Genomic DNA, 23,544 nt, shown 5'->3' with positions numbered 1-23,544 from the left:
GCCTGAGAGTTTAAGTGGCTTGTTTATATTGTCACAGAGCTAATAATTAGCAGGTTAGGGTCTCCTAGTTGGGTGATCTTTTTAATACTCAACTCTGCCTACAACCAGCAGGACCATGGAGCTCCTAGAAAAGCCATTTAGGCATGCTTGGGAACCGTGTGAATGGGCAAGGTGGCATTTGACCCGGGAATGAAAGAATCCAAGAGATTTCAATCAGAGAAGAAATGAAAGGAGGAGGAATATTCTAGAAATAAAGGAACTTTATGAGCAAAGTCATAGAGCAGGATAATGAAGAGCAGACTGAGGGCAAGATTGCTCAGAGGGGAGACTCCTCCCTGGGCCCCCCTGAGAAGCTTAGATAAAGCAGCGGGAGAGGCTGAAGTGTCCCCCACTGATAAACAGGCTCCACCCAGAGGCTAAGAGTGTGTGGCCTGGGAAAGAGGGGGTAGAGTGGCAGAAGTGCCCCTTCTCCAGGACCTCTGGGCTGGGGTGGGGGCAGGAGGGAGGCCTGGTCCTGAAACCCAGTCTTCAGATCCAGCATCTAGAGAAGAGCCAGGAAGAATTCTGGGAGTCCGACAGAAGCAAAGGAGATGGCAAGTGGCGTGGGGAAACTTCCGGAGCCAGTTGTCTCGGGTGGGGTGGGGGGTGGCTGTGTGTGAAGGCCCGGCCCCCACCACAGAGGAGAGAACATGGAAGGGGGGAAGGCAAGGGAGGAGAGAGGAGAGGGAGGGGAGAGATGGAATATTCTGGGATGAGGTGCTTTTGAGGCCCACCTGGGACATTTCTCGGGATGAAAATGTAAAGGATGTGATGTCAAAATGGGGTAAGACCATTGACCCTCCTTCCTGACCCTGCTTCTCTTGCCTCCTGCTTCCTCTTTCTCTCACTTCTAGGAGGGTGGGGACCAAAGTGGAGAAGAGCTGAGAGAGGAGAGCCCGGCTACTGGGATGGCTCTTCCTCAGAGGCAAGAGGTAAGTGGCTTCTTTCTGATCTTTCTCTTTTTTTTGGTCAGTCATGGGGCTTGAACTCTGGGCCTGGGCGCTGTCCCTGAGCTCTTCAGATCAAGGCAAGTGCTCTACCACTTGAGCCACAGCGCCACTTCTGGTTTTCTGGTGGTTCATTGGAGATAAGAGTCTCACGGACTACTTTCCTGCCCGGGCTGGCTTTGAACCTTTGTCCTCAGATCTCAGCCTCCTGAGTAGCTAGGATTACAGGCATGAGCCACAGGTGCCTGGCTTAAGTGGCTTCTTTCATGACATTAGGATCATGTTGTCTAGTTGTAAAGAGCCACGCATGCCCACACTGGGTGATCTGTCCTTAACAGAGGTGCTCCCTCATCTCCCTGGGTTCTAAAGAAGTCTGGGTTTAACGGAGCACCTGCAGAATTCTCTCTGTGCAAGGGAACCTTTTTCATCCCCTGGTTCTTCTCACAGGTCTCTGCAGAGGAGGGACTGCCCGCTGAATGGAGCCGACAGAGGGCAGTGACCAGGAGGTCGCTGATCACTGTCCTGCTTTTGGGCCTGCTCATTGGTTTTTCTGTACTCTGGTTCTATGTTTTCTGGAGCTGTGGTCCTCGTAAGCATGATCAGGGGATTCCCCACCTAGGAAGTCTCCCTCAGTCAGAACCCCTGGTTACTGGGCTCCTCACCCTTCCTCCTTCTGGGATCCTACTTCAGGCAACTAGTCAGACCCTCTTTCCTTCCCACCCATCCCTTCTCCGTTCCTCCCTAGGAATTTCTTTTCAGCCCCTTGGGGGAGCTATTGTTCCTTTCCCTCTCCTCTCACAGGCACCTGTGAATCACCTGTGTGTCTGGAGCTCCTGACTCGCTACCTAGCCTCCGGAAACACCAGTGCAGCCCCCTGCGAGGACTTCTTCAGTTTTGCCTGTGGTGGCAAAGCCAACGGGACTAGTCATGCTTTTCAGGCTCTGGCAGAGGAGAATAAAAGCAGGCTGCAGAGACTACTAGGTGAGGAAAACACTGCCAGATTTCTCTGTGCCAGTTGGGGGGCTGAGCCTTGGAGGGCTACGACTCTCTCCAAACTCTCTGTGTCATTTTCAGAGCAGAAGGTTGGAGATACTGGGGGCAAAGTGATGGGGGGGGGGTGTTCATTATTGGTGGTGTATAAGGGGCAGCTGAGTTGGAGCAAAGCATATGCCAGAAGAGAGATAAGCTATAAGCTAAATGGAGATTAAGAATATTCCTGGGTAGGCGGAGTCTACAAAGAAAATGGAAACAATAGTCAGGTCGGAGAGGAAAAGTAGAAGGAGAGAGTGAACCAGCTAAGAGGCTGGAAGTTGGTGGGTTGAGGTAAGGGCTTGGGAATAAAAACATAAAAGATAAGCAAGTCCTATATCCCAAGGGAAACCTAGATTGATGGCACAAATGGGATTCTTTCCACCTTTTTATGGGGAAAAAGTGGGAAAGAGGCCATTTTCAGTTCAAGCACTGAGATGAAAAAGAAAATATGCAGATGTGTTCTCACTGGAATAAAAAGATACCAGGAAGACGGGGAAGAGGAGGTTAGATCTTAGCAGGTAGATGGCTAAGATGGATGTGTTTTGGGGTTGTTGTGTTTGTTCATGTTCTGGGTACCAGGAATAAAGGGAGTTTGGACTAAGGGAGCACTCCCATTTCACCTCTTTACCAAACCTATCCATATGAGTTTCCTTCCCCAAAATGCTCTGAAGTTCTCTGGTTTACTGATTTTTTTTCAGACTTCTTCAATCATCTTATACTTGTCTTCTATGTCTACCCTTTCTCCTTTATCTACTTATTCCTGTTCCTTTCCTTTCTTCTATGTGTTTTCCTAATTGCTTTTCTTATTTTCTTCTCATCTATTGCCTGCACTGCTTCTTTCTGTTCTTATCTTTCCATCAAGTTGATCCTTTCCAAATTGAGTTGTGCTCCCATTTTCCTCAAATGACTCTTTCCCCTTCCTTTCATATTGAGAACTTCCCTTTCTTACCACTGAGCTCCTTGATTCTCACCTCTTTTGTCTCTCTACTGGCCTTCATTCACTCTTGTAATCCTCCCACGCTTCCTTTCTAGAGGCCCCAGGGTCTTGGCACCCAGGATCTGGGGAGGAGAAAGCCTTCCAATTCTATAAGTCTTGCATGGACACAGAGGCCATTGAAGCTGCAGGGGCTGGTCCCCTTAGACAAGTTATTGAGGAGGTGAGAACAGCTGGGATACTTTTCTGCTTATAAAACTCACAGGACTCATGTCTCTTTCTTAGTGACCCCCAAGTTGGAGCAGGGAGTTTGCTCTGTGAAGAATCAGACCCTAGGGTGAGAATTGAGACCGAGAAAGGGAGATGTAGAGACTTGGAGGGAGCAAAGGGCTCAAAAATTGGGAGATAAAAGCTGTGAGGGAGAGCAGTCAGGACAATGGGGTGTGAGTCTCAGACCCCTCTGCTCAGCTCCATCTCGTCTCTTCCCAGCTTGGAGGCTGGAACTTCTCTGGAAACTGGACTTCCTTAGACTTTAACCGGACGCTGAGGCTTCTCATGAGTCAATATGGCCACTTCCCTTTCTTCAGAGCTCATCTTCGACCTCATCCTTCCCCTCCACACACACTGGTCATCCAGGTGAGGAATGAACTGGCAAAACCACCCTTGAACATTGCCCTACCTCTAACTCTAGTCCATCCTCTCTCAGAGGAAGGTTTCAGGATTGGAGATAAGACAAATATGCAATTCAGACAATAACTCTATCTTAGGAGAACGTGATTGCTGGGAGAGCTAGGGACACTAGGAGGGGGTGGGAGGAGGAGCAGCAAGGCCAGTTCTGGGAAGATTGGAGTAGTTCCAGCCTGCCTTCTTCCTAATCTGGATTTCTCCTGGACCTCGAACCAAGGGCTCCAGTCTCTAAGATTTTCCCCCTCATATTTACTCTTCATTTTTGTCAGAGAGGCCTTTCTAAACAAAAGGATAATGATGCTATTGTCTCTGTTGAAATGCCTGCCATTTTAATGGATCACGACCAGGTCATCAAGATACGGTCCCTAATCCTCGCAAAGCTTTGCATGTTCCCCCAGCTGATCCCATACGCAGTTCTCTACTCTTATCTCCTAACAGATCCTTTCTTCCCTTTATATCCTAAGCTCTGCTGACTCATATAAGCCCCCAAGAATATTCCTCCTAACTATGGTTATGCTTATCACTTTGCTTGAAATAATTCCCCACACTTGGCCTAGAAGATCCTTGCATGGATTCAAATGATGGCTCTGAGTCTCTTCCAGGAAGTCTTTCCTGATGTTCCCCCAGCTGTGAGTTAAGTCCTTGTGAATTAGGTCCTTGTGCCATCTCATGTCCTCCAGCGCTCAGTGTTTGACACTCTGATTTGAAGACTGTGGGCCAACTCAGAGCAGGCTGCTGGAGTTCCTCCGCCCCAGACAGCTAGCTGCCCTCACAGGGGCAAACGCTTCAGTAGTGGAGCCACTACCAGTGTCCTAAGTAATGGAAATGTTATATATTTGACCCTTACTCTCAAGACTTTTACAACTTTGGGAGATAACGATTCTTTTCACAATAACTGATCATCAGTATGAAATGTTCCAAAATTCAGTTTTAAGGTATAAGGTTTAAATAGTGTAGCCTTTGGGGATTGGTTCAGATCTGAAATGGCTGAGGAATGGCTCAAAGAGGAGACCTTGAGTTGAATTTTGAAGCAGCCTTGATTTATTCTGGTGAAAATGAAGCTAAAAGGTACTAGAACGGCTACAGGGAAATTGAGTTAAGAGAAGTACTTGTAATATTGTGATTCCTTTATCAGGACAATGGCAAGACTGGTCTTGGCATAGGGTAGGTGGGATCCAGTGGAAGAAAAAAAATAGGACTGAAAATAAGGGCTTGGGCCTGATTATTGCTGGCCTAGGAATCCAGGGAGACTTGATAATTATGGATATATTAGGGGTATAAAAGAAGAATGAGTGTGGCCTTTCAATGTTATGATGGCCGTGGATAGAGCTTACATAGAGTCAACAGCTTTGGAGGCCAAGCTGAAGGTATTTGAGGCATGGAAATAGTGGTAGAAATAGAAAGGAAAAGCCAGAGATTGGCAGTTCATCCTAAAGGTAAGAGTTCCATGTGTTTCTGAAGGTCTTGGGGACTGAATTAATGTGCTGTGGGAAACTCTGAAGGCGTACATTTTTGTTTGGTGAGATTGGAATTGTCTTCATGACCTCAAAGTCTGAAAGACAGAATGGGCTGCAGTGAGGGACAGTGAGGGACTGGGGTAGAAAGAGAGCCTGAAAGAGTAAGAGCAGGGAAGAATTAGACTGCCATTGATGAGGTCACAGGAAGAGCTTCAGGAAGAAGGCACCATTATTGATTCCCAAGATTTCTGAGCTCAGATTAGGAATAGGAAATGAGAAGATACTACTGAAACTTGAACATAGATTTAAGAGATATAGGAATGAACATAGACTGTATGGTGTTAAGAAGGAAGGAAAGTTAGGAAGTTAGAACCATGGGTGCACACACACACACACACACACACACACACACACACACACACAAGGGCATACCAGGGCTAGACCTAAGGTATGATGTGTGGAGTACTTGGTTGGTGGTAGGGAACAAAATTTAGAGAGGGCTCTCTCCCCAACACAAAATGTCAGGAAAGAACATTTAATGAATATTCATAAAAATAGAAATCAATACAAAAATAGAAATCAATGTTTGTGGGGAACAAAATTTTAAATTCTTATTATGGATTTTTTTTGAGGGGGGGGGGTCGGTCGTGAGGCTTGAACTTTGGGCCTGGGTGCTGTCCCTGAGCTCTTCAGCTCAAGGCTAGTGCTCTACCACTTGAGCCACAGCACCACTTTTGGTTTTCTGGTGGTTAACTGGAGTTAAGAATCTCATGGACTTTCCTACCTGGGCTGGCTTTGAACCCTGATCATCAGATCTCAGCCTCGTGAGTAGCTAGGATTACAGTTATGAGCTACCAGCGCCTGGCTTACTGTGGATTTTTTTTTAAATGAATTTTCCCAAATGGACCAAAATCTTTATTTTGAAAATACGTATAATAAAAAATAATGACAGTAATTTACAGGAAAAAAATGACAAACATCTTGTTTTCTGAGTTTTGAACACCTCTTGGTTAGTGCATCTTGCATGGATATTTTACCTTCCTGACCCTGATGTAACCCTAGCACAGGGAATAGCTTCTTCTCAAACACTAACTGTGTCTCTTTCTTGCTGAACATCTCCAGGTCAGTTAGAATAGCCACACCTTTTCACGTCTGTATAATGGCTTTGTGTTTCCACCCTGGACCCTTTCTCCACACTCTCATTTCTCATCCCTCCCTTTCTTGGTACTTTTGCTCCTTCTCTGTCAGCTTTATATTGTGCTCTCCCCCAAGCCATTGTCCTGGTGCCTCTCCTCCCTTCCCACACCTGCCCTCTTCATCCCCCATGCTCCCCGTTTCTCTCCAGTCTCTCTTGTGTCCAGATAGACCAGCCAGAGTTTGATATTCCTCTCAAGCAAGAGCAGGAACAGAAGATCTATGCCCAGGTAAGATGGTGGACAGACAAAACCCTGCCTTCGGAGACCAGGAGAGAGGCAGCCGGGGCTTCTGGTGGCTTTCACCATGCCTGTTCTTCCTCCAGATTTTGCGTGCGTACCTGACATACCTGAATCGCCTGGGAACCTTGCTGGGAGGTGACCCTGAACATGTGCAGCGACACGCTTCCTTGTCCATCACCATCACCTCCAGGCTGTCCCAGTTTCTGAGGCCCCTAGAACAGCAGCAGGCACAGGACAAGTTCTTCAATAAGATCACTATTGATCAACTTCAGGTGCCTGAAATGGAGGCTCAGACTCTGGGCTGATGATCTCTCTTGGGTTGTTTTTATTTTTGCCTGATCTCCTTCCTCATGGTGCCCTTGATTCCTTTCCATCCTTAGCTTCTTTTTCTGGCTCTGTTCCTCCTCCTCCTCCTCCTCCTTCTCCTCCTCCTCCTCCTCCTCCTCCTCCTCCTCCTCCTCCTCCTTCCTCTCCTCCCTTCCTCCCTCCCTCCCACTACCAACACTCCTTTTATTCCCTCTCAAATCGAGAGCAGCCCTTTCCCCTGCCTTGTCCCTTCCTTCCCCTCTCTCCTTCAGCTTTATGTCCCTCCTTTAAGGAAATGGCCCCTGCCATCGATTGGCTGTCCTGCTTGCAAGCAACATTTACATGGATGTCCCTGACTCCCTCCCAGCCCCTGGTGGTCCATGACCTGGACTATTTAAGAAACATGTCACAACTGCTGCTAAGCCACAGGTTTGCTCAGGTGGGGTTGGGCAGGTCGTGGGGCTAGGAGGAAAGTCAGAGGACACATGGGTCTCCGCTGAGGACTAGAGTTACCTTGGCTGAGAGAGACATAGGATGGGGAGGTGCAGATGGAGAACCCTGGGGTGATCTAGGGGAGAAAGCATGGGATGCGCCTCTTACCTTCATGGGAAGACTCTGGAACCCTCATGGGAAAGACTTTCTAAGATGATTTGTGCTGGTGTGAAGGAGTTGGGTTCAGGGGAGTGTCATAGTGTAGCTGTGTGTTGGGCTGGAGAGTCTGTCAGCCCTGTGTCCATTATCTGAAGATTGCAGCTGATTTCCAAGCACTTGGACTCATGGATCTTCATAATAACTCAATGGCAGGGCAACTCCTAGTCATCTTTTATGAGGGACGCAACAGAACATTCATGTGGATGCCATCAGATTAAAATGAGGCTCCCTGATAGGAGAGTAGCCAGAGGGGAAAAGGGAAGTCACTGGCCTCAGCTTCGAGGTGCTTAGGGGATGCATCTTGAGGTGCACCAGGATGTGTTGATTCACATCGATTCATCCGTGTGCTTCACAGTGAGTGCAGCCTTTAGCCCAGGTGTTTCTCTTTATACAGTTTCTGCTATCATTCCTTAATCCATAGCAGAAAAGGGTGTGTGCATGACCCAGGCTATTTTGTAAACATAAATACAGAGGGTCTGCCCTCAGGAGTACCAGGATGACTGACTCCACAGGGGTGTTCGTGGGACAACCCAGAGCTCTCAGCTTTATGTGGGGGTCTCTTTTGTCTCCATAGGGACTGCTTGCAGAGCCACATGATCTTCGGGCTAGTGGGGACCCTTTCCCCAGCCCTGGGCAGCAAATTTCAGGATGCACGCAGAGAGCTGACCCAGAAACTGCTGGAGCTGACAGAAGGACCACCCATGGTGAGGAGAGGAGGGGGGTGGCCCACGGACTTTTCAGATGGTGGCAGATTTGGGGGATGTGTCGCTGAGGGAGGAGGGGAAGAGGGCATAAGAGTAGAGGACCCCCCGCGTCTGGGAATTCCTTGGAAGGTTTCAGGATGGGAAGGCAGCAGGTAACTTGAGAACCAGGCTGCCTTTAGGAACACAACCCCTAACCAACTCTGTTTCGATTTTTGCTGCGTATGAGGGCTTCAATGTATGACTGAAATGATCAAGGGCCGTTCTTTCTTTGTCGTCATCCTTAAACTATTTGCTCAGTTATCCCGAGCTTTATGATTGAAGGGCCTGAGTGCAACCTTCACAGACAGAACAAACAGAGCAAACAGTGAACGGAACTTCATTCTAGTTAGTGATTCCCCACAGAGGAGGTGAATTCAAGGTCACTATTTCAATGTGTATCACAAAAAAATGGATCTCGGAAGCAGTGGGATCTACTGGATCATGCATGAACTTTGTGGTAAAGATTTTAATATCTCCGAAAAAGGCACTGTGTGAAAATATGCTTTACTAACTAGGATCTACTGGATTTATTACCTAAGATGCAGAGATACGTTGCCAGCAAGAACCTTAAAATCCTAAGTACTCAACTAGTAAATCGGATATATCTTGCTGGGTGCCAGTGGCTCATGCCTATATTCCTAACTACTCAGGAGCCTGAGATCTTGAGGATTGCAGTTCGAAGCCTGCCCAGGCAGTAATGTCTGTGAGGCCTTTATACCAATTAGCCACCAAAAAAACAGGAGTGGAGCTTTGGTTCAAGTGGTAGTGCTAGCCTTGAGCAAAAAAAAAGCTTAGGGACAGCGCCCAAGCTCCAAATTCAAGCCCCAGAACTGGCACACACAAAACAATTAGATACACCCCAGCCTCAGTGAAGGCCTCAGATTGTAAGGGGAAAAGCATTTTCTTAATATTAATTTGTAGACCATTACTCAACTTTAAAGAAATCTAAATGTATCTGTGGATTCGGGGAAGGGAAATATAGCAATCATATTTCCAGAAAGTAGAATGTAGTTATTGCCCATGAAGAGCTTAACATGTCCTAGACATTTCCCTAAATTCTCTGGTCTGTTAACCAGCTTGATTCTTAAAATCCCATAGGGTACAATGAGCATCATTTTATCTTTGTTTTAAAGGTGAGGAATGGATATGCAGTATTAAGGAAGCTGACCATGGTAAAATCCATAGTAAATGATTAGAGCAAGGGGTTGAACCATGACAGTCTGGCTTCAGGGTCTGTGTGTTTCCTCCTGGTGCTCTAGATCCTTCCACTCTCAAGTCCTGCACCAGGAGGGCCTGGGGCAAGTTCCCAAGGAACCAGTCTATCTCTCCATCAGAACCCCAGCTTCTCTTCGTGGGCTTGCTGCAAAATTCCAGGCAACAAATAGCTTCCTGTAAATCCCAGCACCCATGGCCTGATGTCATGTCTGGGAAGGTGTCAGAATGCCAGTGCTGATACTCATGCTCAAAGAATGTAGGAGGCCCACAAGTCCTGAAGTCACCGCCTTTCCATCAGGGCACAGACTTGCCCTTGGCCTTGAAGCTGAATCAAGCTCTACCAGCAAACCGTGAGGGTGACCTTAGAGAAAGCACTTCACCTTTTGGAATAACAACAAAACATGAGAGATGATGATGATGATGATGATGATGATGATGATGATAGCTGATCTCTCTTGGCTAGTCTCTGTCAAGAACTGTATGTAGGGCTTAGCAAAAATTACTTCATTTAATCCTCTCAGAAATGTTTGAGTTTTTAATCCTATTTCACAGGTGCAAATAAAGGTGCACAAAAGCTGTGTAACTTCCCTAAGACCACATTACTCACTGCTCATAAGCAAAGTGAAGGGACAGGCTCCAAAATAGATCTATTTTGGCCAATGTGGCTGTTTGTAACCAAAGGATTGAGAAATACATGAAGGTTCCAAACATTGGCTTAGCAAACCTTTCAGTAAAGTACAAGACAGCAAATACTTGTAGCTTTGCATTTTCTGTAGCTTGAGTTACCAGTCACTGACTGCTCCTAGCATGAAGTGCTTGGTGCTGTGTTCATAGAGAATTCTAGGAACAGGTTCCTAAGATAGGTGGTTGGAGTAGTTTGTTTTGTTTTGTTTTTCTGCAGCAGGTAGGATTAGAAGGAATATCTAGAGGGAGGAAGGAGTTTCATGGTAAAGAAAAAGGTAGCATCTCTTTGTAACAGAGAATAGGGCTAAGACTTGGTGAGTTTAGGAATGTCCCTCGTGGTTGTGGCTAAGAAGAGGTGACATGTGGCTTGCATTCAACACTGGGTCCATTGTTGCTGCTGAAGCACAACTCCCAGTGTCAGAAACAGTGATGGAGCAACTGGTGTGGAGCGCATGGGACAGCAGCCAAGTGGGAATGAGGCGGAAGAAGAGAGCCAGCGCCGGGCTGGCAGGTCACAGTGAGGACTCTGCTTTCCAGTGCACAAAACAGGGATGTGCAGAGGAACACACTTGATTTATGTCTTAAAAGAATGTTACTGAGGAGGCTGAGATCTGAGGATCATAGGTCAAAGCCAGACTGGGCAGGAAAGTCTCTTATCTTCAATAAACCACCAGAAAACTGGCAGTGGTACTGTGGCTCAAATGGTAGAGCACTAGCTTTGAGCTGAAGAGCTGAGGGACAGTGCCCAGGCCCAGAGTTCAAGCCCCATGACTGACAAAAAAAATAAATAAATAAAAGAATTTCTGAAGAGAGGGACTAGGATTTCTTGACTCACAGTGTAAGAGAGTTTTGGGCATCAAGGGTAACACCAAAGTTTGGGGTTTGATTTGACCTAACTTTTTGGTTCTAGCCAAATGACAGTCTTTTCATCACATTCTTCCAAAGGAATTCTAATTTATAGGATCTTTATTCTAAAACCTTGCTAGGTCTCATTATCTGGATTTGGTTAATTCTGAGTCAGGTTTTTTATGAAACCTGTAGAGCTGGGTTTGGGGAAGTAGAAAGATTTCATATTTGTGATTGCTATTTATATTCAACCCAACATCCCAATTTATTCAGGTAATTGAAATCTTTGTTTCAAAATTCTTTTCTATTACATTTCCTTTACAACCTTGGGCGATTTTCAATTTTAATCAGTGTTTTTTTCAGACTACTGTTAAGATCCTGAAGGGAGAGCTTGGTTCAGGTTATTAATGACATAAATTCCTCAATTCATTTGTGTGACAAATGTTTATTGTGTATTGACTACTAGATGACAGGCTCATCTCTAAGCATTTGGGATATAGCGCTTGGCAAAATGGACAAGCATTTCTACCTTCGTGCATATATATTCCAGTAAAGGGAGAAAAAGAATAGATTCAATAAAACATATAGAGTGGTGTTAGACCAAATCAGCAAAGGAAGTTCGAAAGAATGTAGTCATGATTGTGGGAAGATCAACAAAGTCATCTTAACTCTGAGTCATTCATCATTGCTGTTTACTTATTTAGAGGGACAAGAGTCCACTCACATTATACTATCAGTTAGCATTGATTTTACATTTAATTCACAAAGACATAACTTGTGGTGTTAGCTGATGTTAAGATAATGCCAACAGACAGTTATTAGAATGTCCAAAGCAATGTTAATGGAATTCCAGTGGAATTCTTTGAAGGTCCATTTTCTCCCAATCTTCAAATCTGGGCAGAAGGTAGAACAGGCATTGTTCTCATTTTTACAACTGGTATGTCCAAAGCCCAGAGATGTAAGTCAAACATTCACACTAGCCAATGCTAATATTCTGTTTAAAGGACGAATTGTGGTGGCCACCAAGGATGAAATTAATCTATAGATATATTTTGTTGGGTTTTGATCTAATTTACAAACTCTGAATTAATTGCCAACATTTAAAGATCAGATGGCATGCCAGCATTCAGAATTCTGCCCTGCGAGTGCGTACATGTATTTTGCATGTGCGGTGCCAGCTGATGCTGCCTAACCTTTTCAAGTGCCCAGAAGATGTCTGTCTGTGTGAAATGGATGCACCTCATTTCAGCTGGGGGTACCAAGTCCCTTGTGCCTTGTGCTTTGATGTCAGACCACTGCCCTTAGTTATCACATGCCGCTATTTTAGTCTGTGGTTCCTAGTCCCTCTACACCACAGTTTAAGGAGTCTATTACCTCAACATTTTTATTAGTTTGGTATTATTGGTATTATTTGTCCTCAGTGATCCCATTCTGAACCTTAACAGTTATACGTTGTTCAAAAACCACTCCTTTACTGATTCCTCCCAGAACTTTGTTTAGAACATTAAGGATTTCCCACAGGCCTGTAGACCCTAAATTCTACTTTACCCTCATTAAAGATCGGCCCAATTGTTACTTCTTCCCAGACTCTAGGAATTTTTCATGATTTCTGTCATTTCTTAATTATTGTTGTTCATGGTTTGGAAGTGACATGCATTTTTTTTCAGTGCTCTAAAATGAAACCACTGAACTCTACTGTCTTGTATTTGCAATATTATTTCCATCCTTTATAAGATTTTTTTTCTCTGGGTGTATCTTTTTTCCTTTTCTCTTTTTCTATCCGTCCTTACTGTGTTCTTTCCTTCCTCATTTTGTTCTCTTTCCTTCCTCTCTCTCCCTTCTTTCCTGTTTTTCTCTTTTCTTGTGCGCACGCACACACACACACACACACACACACACACACACACACACACACACACACATCACTGTTGTATACTCCATCGCTTTATGTCTTGAGGGAGAGATAGCAGTTGTCATTGTCTGAGTGGTGTCTATTATCTTGAGTAGCCAAGTCCCACTGAAAAGGATGTTGAATAATGGTTCAGTCATTAGCAAGGGGGAAACAGCCAAGAGTCTGGGGCTGTGAAAAGGGCTGAGAAGTCCTCACTGGCAGGCTCCAGGGCAAACCCTGCTGGTGCTCTTTGCTGCTGCCCCAGATGTGGCAGCAGTAGAGAAAAGGTGTTCCTGGCACCAAGCCTGTTGGAGCAGTAAGGATGCCGAAATTGGCCACTTGAGTCAGTCATTGCAAACGTATTTGCCCTCAATTCCTAGTTTCTAAAGTCCAAATAGCACATCATAGAAAGGCCTGAGATTGGGACTCAAACGTGGTAACTCTGCTGCTTTTGCCCATTGACCTAGTGCTCTACTAACCGAACCATGCCCCCAACCCCAGAAAAAAGTCCCTAGTTTGTGTTAGAAAAGATGTGAAGAGACCTTATGGTGTAGGAAGCAGAACACACAGAGGTGGATGGCCATGTCCAAAATAATGTCTCCCTGGCAGGCTCAGGGCAAGAGTCTCCTTGCTACCCACTACTGCAATGATTCTCCATTCCTGGGCTGCTTCATAGACCCACCCCTGCACATCTTAAGTCAAGCCCTCTTGTGCTGAGGACATTAGTGGCACCCTCTTCACCACCTGGCCAACTGTTCTTTGGTTTATAAATAAGCTAAAGGAATAAAGTGTTACAGCTTTATCTCTTTCAATCTATATTAATATAACTGTACAGCTTAGTACCCATAAGTCAGCTCCCTGGCTCCTCTCCCCTGGCTCTGTTCACACTAGGTTATCTATGAGCTTATCCCTCTCCCAACTCTTCAGATCCATCCAAGTCCACTACTGAAAGCTTCCCCAGCATCTATTTCCAATCTCTGAGCCCTGCTGTTAGAAAACAAAGAGATAAAAGAGATAAACCCACAAACAAACATGCCAATGGCTCTCTTGCTGCTACCTAATGGCCTCTGTGTTTATGAAGCTTTCCAACTTCCCATCCTAGTTTCTTGGTCTGATTTGGCCAAGTTTAACTGTTTTTTTTTTAAAATTATGCACTTTGTCATTTGTTGCTGTTTGCTCATCTTCTCATAGCAAATCATATAGCATCTAAAGTCCACTTTTATTGGTGATTTTCTTCTCCATAATAAGATGTTCCACCCACTTGGACAGTGTGCATTGGCCACAGTAGAGAAAGGGAATTAGTTCTTCAACTTCTATTTTGAGCAAAGGATTATAGGAGGATAGGTCATCCCCGGAGCCATGTATGTGTTGGGTGGGATCAGAGTTTGGTTTCCCCTCCTCTTTTTATCTTTTTGGTCAGCTGTGGGGCTTGAACTCAGGGCCTAGCACTCTACCATTCTGAGCCACAGTACCACTTCTGGTTTTCTGGTGGTTAATTGGAGATAAGAGTCTCATGGACTTTCTTGCTAGGGCTGGCTTCAAACTGAGATCCTCAGATCTCAGCCTCCTGACTAGCTAAGATTGCGGGTGTGAGTCACAGTGCTCAGCTTCCCCTTCTCCTCTTCATAGGAACCATCTGATCTTCAGAGGGATGGCTCCCAGGGCCCTTGCATTCAAATCAATAGGCAATGAATAAAAAAAATTTGCTCCATTTGTCTCAGTCGAGGAGGAGGAGGAGGAGGGGGGGGGGGAGAGGAGGAGGAGGAGGAGGAGGAGGAGGAAGAGGAGGAGGAAGAGGAAGAGGAGGAGGAGGAGGCGGCAGCAAGCTTCTTCATGGCTGAATAGCAGTGTGTATCAGCAGAGGAGATGATAGAAGGAGATAAGCCAAAAAATCCCTCTGGGCTAAAGTTCTAGACAAGACTGTCCTAAAAAAAAAAGCGAGAGGAGAATCCTAGATAGCATTCATTCACTCCAGCTTTGTCTCTACAGCCAGCCCAACCACGATGGATGAAGTGTGTGGAGAAAACGGGAACTTTCTTTGAGCCTACGCTGGCAGCCTTATTTGTTCGTGAGGCGTTTGGCCAGAGAATGCAAAGTGCTGTATGTGAGAACTCTTCCCTCCCCATGCCCCTCTACCCTTCCCACCACACACCTTGACCGGGCTCTATGGCCTGGCCCTTCAGTGGCATGCATGGCTGGGAATCTGGCAGTAGGGAACGTCTACCTAAAGGCAGAGCCCAGGGGTCAGCTCCATCTATTGGGCAGCACTGTTCAGCTACAGGACATGAAGTATTCACAACACACACTAATTGGGACACGTCACCTGGCTTTCCTGGTACTGTGTTTTTTCAACCATAAAATGAGAAAATAAAACTCCTTGACCTTTAAGACTCCTCCCTGTTTGTCTACAACTTTTGAATAACACATGATACAATATGAGCATAGGATGATGATGACAGAGTATCTAGAATATTTTGTGAGAACTTGCCATATAGGCTGCAGACTCTTATCAAAACAATATACTTTGTATGGACTGCTTTATTTAGTTCTTATTATCATCCTGATTTTATAGCATAGAGAATTCAGGCACCGATAGGCTAAATAACTTGGACAAGGCCAATACCACACTCAGGATTTGAACACAGCAGTCTGGTGTTGTCACACTTCCTTCAAGAAAGCTACATGCATAAGGTTAAATGGTTGGGAAATCAGGAAGTACACACGGAGACTAAGCTGAGGAGGCTTCAACTTGTTGGACAGCAGAATTGCTCAGGGAAATGAATGAAAGAGAGGGAACATCTGCCTTAAGGAGGAAGATGTGCGGGCATGTGCCCAGAGAGCGGAGAGGAACCACAGCCCTCTTTTTCTTCTGCTTTCTGAGCAGTTGACCTTCCTCAAGAATAAGAAATCATTAGCTTGAGCTCTCTCTACAGCAAGGAGCCATCTTCCTGGTCTACTCTTGGGGGAAGCTGCTTCTGCTTCCCTTTGTGCACTTAAAATTGCCTTTCCAAATCCACAGATCTAGGAAATAGACCTTCCTGTTTCCCCTGGTCTTTCTGGGCTGCTCTCTGCTAGCTCCTTGAGCTCAGGCATCTCTTGGGACAAGACTGCTTCCAGAATCAGGGGTTGTTGTGCAGGGCCCAGATGATGCCAGTCTTGACCTTGCCCTCTCTCCACCTTTGTACTCCCTGCAGGCCACAGAGTTGTTCACTGAGATCAAGGATGCCCTCGTCCTGTACCTCAAAAAGCTTCCCTGGATAAGTGAAGAGACCCGGAAAGAGGCCCTGGACAGGGTAAAACTAGGAGTGCGGGCCAATGTGGATATGTTTAGAGGGTAGAGAGCACTGGATCAAGAGACAGTGATAGAAGAGAGCCCCCCTCCCCCCAAAAAAGAGCCACATTATACACACATCCCAGAAGATGGTATTGAGGGCTCTGAGAGACTCATGGCGAGTACTAGGTTAGTACCACCTTTGTGTCTCCTCAGGTCACCCAACTGAAGGTGGAGATGGGGGCCCCCCAATGGGCGCTGAAGCCAGAAGTGGCCAACCAGGAATACAGTGATGTGGGTGCTTGCCCTTTCTGCTTCTCTACCACCTTGACTTTTTGCCTCCCTGCCTATGGATGTTTGGCTAACCAACCTCTTTCTTGTCTTGTCAGAGAAGACTGACCCCTGCTTGTGCGTGCACACACACCTTTTCTCTGTGACATGCCTATGTGTATTTATCTGGCTGCTGCTGCACTTGAAGAGCAACTACATTGTGTTATGTTATGATTGTCACCTCCAGTAATCTGTGGCTGTTTGTGTGTAAGAGCCTATGTGCCCATCTGTATCCGTTTCTGAGAATCTAAGTCACCTCCTGCCTTCTCCTCAGATACAAATCGGACCCAGCTTCCTGCAATCTTTACTGAGCTCTGTCCGGTCTCTTCAGGCTAGAAATGTCCAGAGTTTGTTGCAGCCTTTCTCCTCCCACAGGTATGAATGCAAGGGAGACGGACACTCCCTCCCAGAGATAGCCCATCGTTAACAAATAGGAAAGGGACAGGAGCTCTGATCCTGGTTAGGGGAGACTGTGTATATGTTGATATACATATGTGAATGATAGAGCTATGCCTGTGTGTGCTCTCCCCACAGATGGCAAGTGTCTCCCTGGGCAGTCAATGCTTATTATTCCAGAACTGACCACGTGCTGGTCTTCCCAGCTGGCCTTCTCCAACCTCCCTTCTTCCACCCTGACTACCCAAGGTATGGCCATTCAATGAGGGTTTCTCAAGAAGACTCACATGTTAGAAAGGATGGGATTGGTGGTTAGAGAGCTGGGGTAAAACACTGTCGACGGATGCTAGAGGTAAGACAGGCTCTTGTTCCCTAGAGCGGTGAACTTTGGCGCTGCTGGCATCATCATGGCCCACAAGCTCCTGAACATCTCCCACCAGCTCTGTGGGTAATGGGGCCACTGGGAAGTGGGAAACACAGGGAACCCAAGGGAGGATCTCAAAGGAGGTTATAGAGGGAAGAGGAAGATTATTCAAGGCCTCTCCAGGTGGGGCAGTGTTCCTGGGAGCTCTATCAGTCTGGGGTACTTTTCCATGTCTTCCCCCACCCCATTCCCTACCCCCGTCCTCTACCAGTTCATTCTGATTCATTTTCAACAGTACTCCCTGGAGGCTTCCAAGCCTGTGACCCCCATGCCCTACAGGAGGTGCTCCTGTGCTTGGAGAACCATTATGCCGCCTTCCCGCTTTCCATCAGACCTTCCTTCAACAGCTGCCACCCTCTCCTGGAGAATACTGCTGATATGGTTGGACTGGCCATTGCTTTGCAGGTGTGTCAGTGACCGTGACCCATTTTAGCCAGCAGACTAGAAACTGTCCTCAGCTTCACCTTCCACGATCCCCTGGGCCCAACCTGGTTGTGTCTCTTTCTGCCTTTCCTATCCCCTCTGAGAGATCCCTCAGCTACTCTGTAGATCCTGACGAGTCCCTCTTTCTTCTGGCTCTGACCGGGGTGTCAGTACATTGCTGAAGAAGGCCCATGACCTGGTTTGGGGTACTGGGTAGCAGGCATTCCCAATGTTCATGGGTCTGAAGCTTAAAGGCAAGTCTCCATCTCATCCTCTTGTGCAGGCTTACAGCAAGAGGCTTTTACTGTACCGTGGGGAGACCACCCTGCCTGGCAAGGCCTTCACCCCACACCAGCTCTTCTTCCGAAGCTATGCCCAGGTATGCAACTGCTACCTCCCCTCCCCTGCAACTTTCTTCAGTAAATCCCTTATCACTGGTGCTTATGGTAGTGTATCTCTAACATACCCTGCCCACATAACCCCACCTGTCACCCCCTTTGGAGCCAGCCTGCACACCATGACAAGTACTTCAACCCAACTCGTCACTTGTGCCCTCCCTGCCTCCCAAATTAAGAAGAAAAAAATTTCTCTACTTCCGAATCCTGCCATGAGAGAAGGCCAGCTGTTTTCTCCTCTGGCACCTCAGAAACAGGTTCCTACTAACAGGTTGATAATTAAATTCCTCCTCAGAGATCTCACCCCCAGGAGTGGTTCCAAGTCGACAGAACTCATTTCGGAGCCTTGTACCCCTTGCTTCAGCTCCTTAACACAATTCCCTCATGGGACTTCTCCATTAGACTACAGATCAGGGCTTTTATGAATGGTGGAATTACACTCTTCAGGCCTTCCCCACTCCCAGTGCTAGATTAAATGATGCACATGTGAAGACTTCTCCTTGGACATCTATTTCTGCTCCCCGTGGAGGCCTCTTTGTCCCCAGTGTCTGTCCTGCACTGTCAATCTTACCTTCCTCCTCAGGTGATGTGTGAAGAGCTCAATGCTCAGGACGCTCGGGACACTCATAGCCCCCCCAGTCTTCGAGTCAACGGACCCCTCAGCAACCACCCGGCCTTTGCCAGTAATTTCCATTGTCCGCACGGTACCCCCATGAACCCCTCCAGCCACTGCCAGTTCTGGTAACTCGACTATCCAAGAAACCACAAGCACCTGCACACACCTGTCAGGTCGTAACCAGGGAGTCGGAGACATACTTTCTTTCCTCTTCAATAAAAGCTGGCACTTGGCATCTGCCATCTCTTAATGGTCTTTCCTGTTATGTTCTATTCCTAGAAGTCAGAAAAGATAAGAGGGAAATGTGCCAAGAAGGGCTCCATGGGCACAGGTGGAAAAAAAAAAGAACCAAGGATTGATGAGCCGGTGGGTCTGAAGGTCAGTTAGTGAGCCAAAGGCCAGGCAATTAAACAGAACAAGTTAGAGACCCAAGGGTTTACACTAAATCTCAGAAAGCTATCTCTTTTTCTTTTCAGAATTGTATTGCTATTTAATTGTTGCTGTCTCTTCTCACTAATCTGTTGTTTTGGACAAAGCTGGTCTGGTGTCTCTGGCCGTGGGACAGGGAGCTCTGGGTGGGGACAGCAATCAAGCAGTGGCAATGGCGGCTGTTTCTGCTGTGGCATCTTGGGGCCAGGTGCTTCATCCAAGAGGCAGGGAGGGAGGTGTAAGTCCTTCAGGGGAGGGGGTCATGGCCTGGAGCCCATCCAGGAAAGGAGAGTCAGTAAGCCATCATGAAGCGGAGATAGACATCGAGGTCCTCATTTAGGAGCCAAGCCACCACCTCAGCCTCAATTTCTCTTATAAAAAAACCATGATGCTGGCCAGATTAAAGCAGAAGGCTAGATTGAAGAGGTGGTCTCGAACAGCTGCTGTTTTTGAGATTGTGTCTTCCTCTTGCTGGGCCATATCTATCATCTGCCACAGCTCACCCACAGAGGAAGCCACAAAATGCTCTTCGAACTGTTCTTGGTCTTGTTCTGGAAATAGGGAGAGGAACAAGGATAGGCAGTCCCAATCCTGACCTGCCCAGACCAGAATGGGGAAGTAGTAAAGGTCTTAAGGGAACATGAAGGATGATGTGTTCTGCTACATCTTTGACCTTGATCAGAGGTCAAAGATGCTCCATCCAGAGGTCTTTTCTGATCTCAGTTCAACCACAACCCAAACACATACAGACACCTGCTTCTAACACTAGTTGCCTCTTCCAAAGGGTTCCACTAATGTGGGGACCGAGGGACATTTTCAAGCAACCAAAAGACCCTCCTGCTAGACAAACACATTCGTGCCCACCCCTCAGAAGCTGCATGCAATGACAGGTAACCCAAGGTGTGCTCTGCACAAGAACACTTGCTCCAGACATTTCACACTTGGAGAGAAGGGAGCTGGAGTACCTCTCACTGTACAAACCATCCCATGTCTCTCCTCGTGTCTCATTAGCTGCTAGGGCTTGACCTCAAACAGATCTGATCCTTACCTCCTCCAATCTCTGTCTCCCTCTTCTCCACCTACCTGCAGAGGGCATGTTCTCTTTCTGGCTCCTGCCATCGGGGTCTGGGCTGCCCTTCTGAGGCTTCGCCGCCTTCAACCACAGCAGCAGCAAGATGGCTACCAGGAATGCTGCCCTGCAGAGCTGGGAGCCCAGGGAAGTCATGGGCCTGCCCACCCACCTGTTGTCTCTGGCCCCCAGGCCCCCAGTGCCTAGCAGACTCCCTCCCCACCTCCCTCCCTGCCCCTGTCCCCGACCTTACCCCTTCCCAGTGGTGCTTTCTCCTCTTCTCTTCCATAGGACCACTGACTTCATGTGCTCTATGACATCACAGCCATGCTGTGACCCCTCATTCCGACTCACTACGGCATTCCACGGCCAGGCAGGAGAATGAGCAGTAGCCAGTAGTGGATGGTGGAAGTTTTTAGGAAGATGAAAACTAGAAGAATTTAAGAACTTGCAAAAGACCTGTACATCCAGTTTAGTGTTAGCTTCACATAGCCACTGGCATTCCAAAATCAACAGTATTCTCATACCTATTATACCGATGAGGAGATGGAGATCCACAAAAGGAAAGATTCTCCTGCTAAAGAGGATGTCATTTGCCAAGGATAGGGTGAAGCACCAGAAGGAAAGAAAAGGCACAGACTTTGTGTAATCATGAGAAAGAGAAGAGAGGAGCGTGGGGTGGGGGGTGAAGAAGGGAGGGAGCGTGAGTGAGAACAGACACAGACAGATACACAGAGTGCATGTTCAGGGGCAGAGAGCAGATGTTTTACCCCCAAGCAGAAGCTGTTTTCTCCTCATCCTTCCCTAGTGCTTCCCCTTTCCTGTTCTAGCCTTTGCCGTCCTGTCTCTTCCAATCAAAATACTTTCCCCTCTTATTTCATGCCTTCCTGTACTCCAATACACAGGGGAAAAAAGTGGTTACAGACACATCTCCAAGAGACAAAATAGTGCAGGAAATCAAGAACCTAAACCCTAAATGATGGAGCTGTAGAAGGTCCACGCCAGTCCCTTAATACCCATGCTGCCATAAGCCTGGTGAGCATTGGCTCATTAGCTTCCTGGCAGAGATGGAAGGTTGTGATTTGGGGGGCAGGATGAAGGGTCTTCCAGGGAAAACCGGAAGCAGCGGTACAGACCAAGAGGGTCAGCTTGGCTGCTAGGGATGGGAGGAGACTCAAACCAGCTCTGCTTTCTGTGTATACCGTGTCTGAAGGAAACACACAAATATAGGGGCAAGGGTGTGTGCAGAAACATGGACCCTTCCCAAAAGAGGGAATTAGGAAAAGTGCATGATGTTGAGATTCCTTCCCACAGAGTTTACCCATGCTAGCTGGCATGCTCACAAGGGGGCCAGCCCACATACAGCAGAAGGCACCTTTTACTTCCGTATGAGCCAAATCAGGTGACAGGGGACTTGGGAGTGGTACAGGAGGGGTACTTAGGGTGGGGGAGGAAGGACTCAAGTAGCTGGTGACCTTCCTTACCCTACCTTGCACTCATTGACCTGCAGATCCAAAGAACAAGCCGCTTACATGGAAAAAACTACAATCACTAATCTCCTCCTGGCTATTTTAGGGGGAGGAGCCTTGGTTCCCTGGCAGGTGGAGAGGCCAGCTCTGTAGGTATGAATGGGTAGGGCAGACACAGGAGGTATAGGCCAGAATGGAAAGGACCAGTCTGGACTGACACCCTCGTTAACTTCCACCTCCTCTCCATTCACCTGCTTGGTTCCTAGAGTGTCCTACTAGGTAGATCTTTGCAGGGACCAGTAATTCCTTAACACATCCCTCCTCCCTTATTATAAAAGCATAAAGTATTTTTAAAGTATCCTAAGAAACAAAAACCTTAATTTCCACCACCTACACAATGATCATGGCTACTCATGTAGGATTAAAATGAAATGTGGCAATCTCTTTCCTAGATGTCTGGGGAGATGTGGAGTGACCGTGTAACAATCAGAATGTCTCCTCCTCCTTGGTTCTATGTCAGAGTAAGAGTCAAACTGAAAGGTCTCTGGGGCCTGAAGGCTGAGCCAGGGGCCTCATCCCCCTCCCCACCCACCCCCTCCTGCCCCAGCAGAGAGAGCCTGAGCAACATCATGAACCTCCTGTGGAAGACAGGCTGTAGGTGTGCTTGCTGTGGAAAGTGGAGGAGAACTGAGTTGAGGGAGAGAGAGGAGATGAAAAGAAAGCAGGAAGAGGATAGAAAAGATCAACAAGATGAGAGAGAGGCAGAGAGAAAAGTCAGAGGGGGAAGAGGGGGGTGCAAACCTCCGTTCTAACAAGTTGTTTCCCCTACAGGTTCCTTGTGTCTGCCCTGCTGGGAAGGACTGAACACCCAGGAATGGGGGGGGGGGCTCTGAACATTAGTCCTTCCTGGACCCAGGGAGGCTAACCCCACACGCCGGCTCTGTGCGGCTCTGACCAGGCCAACCTCTTTCACCGCAGTCCCTCCCCGCCCCACCCCCCTGGAGGATCAGCTTTATGGGTTGGCAAGGGCTCCTTTCCCCGACCTGTGGGGCTTATCAAGGCATCTACAACCCCCACCTCAACTTTATCACTCCCTCCATCTCCTTAGACTGCAAGTCCCCAGGCTTCAGAGACCAACCTCCCAGTGAGGCAGAAAAATGTCTCACAAGGTGACCCCCTCCCCCCACCCCTCCCTGTCTCAGGCACCTCCTCTTCTTTTCCTTGGCTTATTTATTTTCTCTTCAATTCTTGTCCTTCTCCAAAGGTTATATTTTTGTTTACCCCTCCTTCAATTTTCACAGGGGAGGCCCCAAGAAGACCCCAGAGGAAGATTCCCCACATATCCCAAACAAGTCCTTCCTCTTGCTGGCCAGAAATTTCACAAGCTGTCACAAGGTCTGGAGAGTGGTTTACTGGAAGCTGAGATGGCACAAGTCAACACCAGATCATTGTGCCTCTGGTCCCCAAGTTGGGGGGCGGGTGATCAAGTTCCCTCTCGGAGCATAGCCTTCTCACTCAGAAATCAGAGGACTTTTCTTGCATGATTTCTATATGATCACTGACTATATGCTGCTTTGAAAACAATCAGAAGGAGACACAGGAGCCATTCACGTGATAACATCACACGAGTGTCTTATTACTCATTCCTCTTGCTATCTTATTCCTGGACAGGGTCCCAAGATTTCTTTGCCTCCAGCAAAACACAGGGCCCTGTGGGGGAATCCCCTGTGGTACACATCCCTGGAGACCTGACAGTTGGTGCTTCTCTGGGCAAGGGTGGAGGAGTCCTCAGAGAGAGGGATAGCCTGGAAGGTAGAACCCTTCTTGGGACTGAGATCCCCGGTGTAGCTTTGA

General features: G+C 47.3%; 2 protein-coding genes across 2 annotated transcripts; one reads left to right on the top strand and one right to left on the bottom strand.

The window, feature by feature from the left end:
* Positions 1 to 411: 411 nt before the first annotated feature.
* Kel (Kell metallo-endopeptidase (Kell blood group)) lies at positions 412 to 18,973 on the top strand. Its single transcript, XM_042677276.1, has 19 exons — positions 412 to 593; positions 894 to 971; positions 1,434 to 1,575; positions 1,788 to 1,967; positions 3,051 to 3,175; positions 3,442 to 3,588; positions 6,458 to 6,520; positions 6,616 to 6,804; positions 7,131 to 7,267; positions 8,064 to 8,193; positions 14,858 to 14,968; positions 16,063 to 16,161; positions 16,356 to 16,433; positions 16,744 to 16,844; positions 17,004 to 17,114; positions 17,242 to 17,309; positions 17,525 to 17,694; positions 17,996 to 18,091; positions 18,691 to 18,973. The coding sequence occupies exons 1-19, from the start codon at positions 591 to 593 to the stop codon at positions 18,850 to 18,852; spliced, it is 2,190 nt and encodes a 729-aa protein (XP_042533210.1). The 5' UTR covers positions 412 to 590; the 3' UTR covers positions 18,853 to 18,973.
* Positions 18,974 to 19,396: 423 nt separating this feature from the next.
* On the bottom strand, positions 19,397 to 20,389 carry Llcfc1 (LLLL and CFNLAS motif containing 1). The gene is made up of 2 exons (XM_042677310.1): positions 20,236 to 20,389; positions 19,397 to 19,703 (listed from the first exon to the last, which is right to left on the bottom strand). Exons 1-2 carry the CDS (start codon positions 20,375 to 20,377, stop codon positions 19,525 to 19,527), a joined length of 321 nt encoding a protein of 106 aa, XP_042533244.1. The 5' UTR covers positions 20,378 to 20,389; the 3' UTR covers positions 19,397 to 19,524.
* Positions 20,390 to 23,544: the final 3,155 nt, after the last annotated feature.

Source organism: Dipodomys spectabilis, unplaced genomic scaffold (genome assembly GCF_019054845.1).
Source record: "Dipodomys spectabilis isolate Male_0828 unplaced genomic scaffold, ASM1905484v1 ptg000034l, whole genome shotgun sequence".
Lineage (NCBI taxonomy): Eukaryota > Metazoa > Chordata > Mammalia > Rodentia > Heteromyidae > Dipodomys > Dipodomys spectabilis.
The sequence above is the reverse complement of the archived record's forward strand: the minus strand, read 5'-3'. Positions and strand labels throughout refer to the sequence as shown.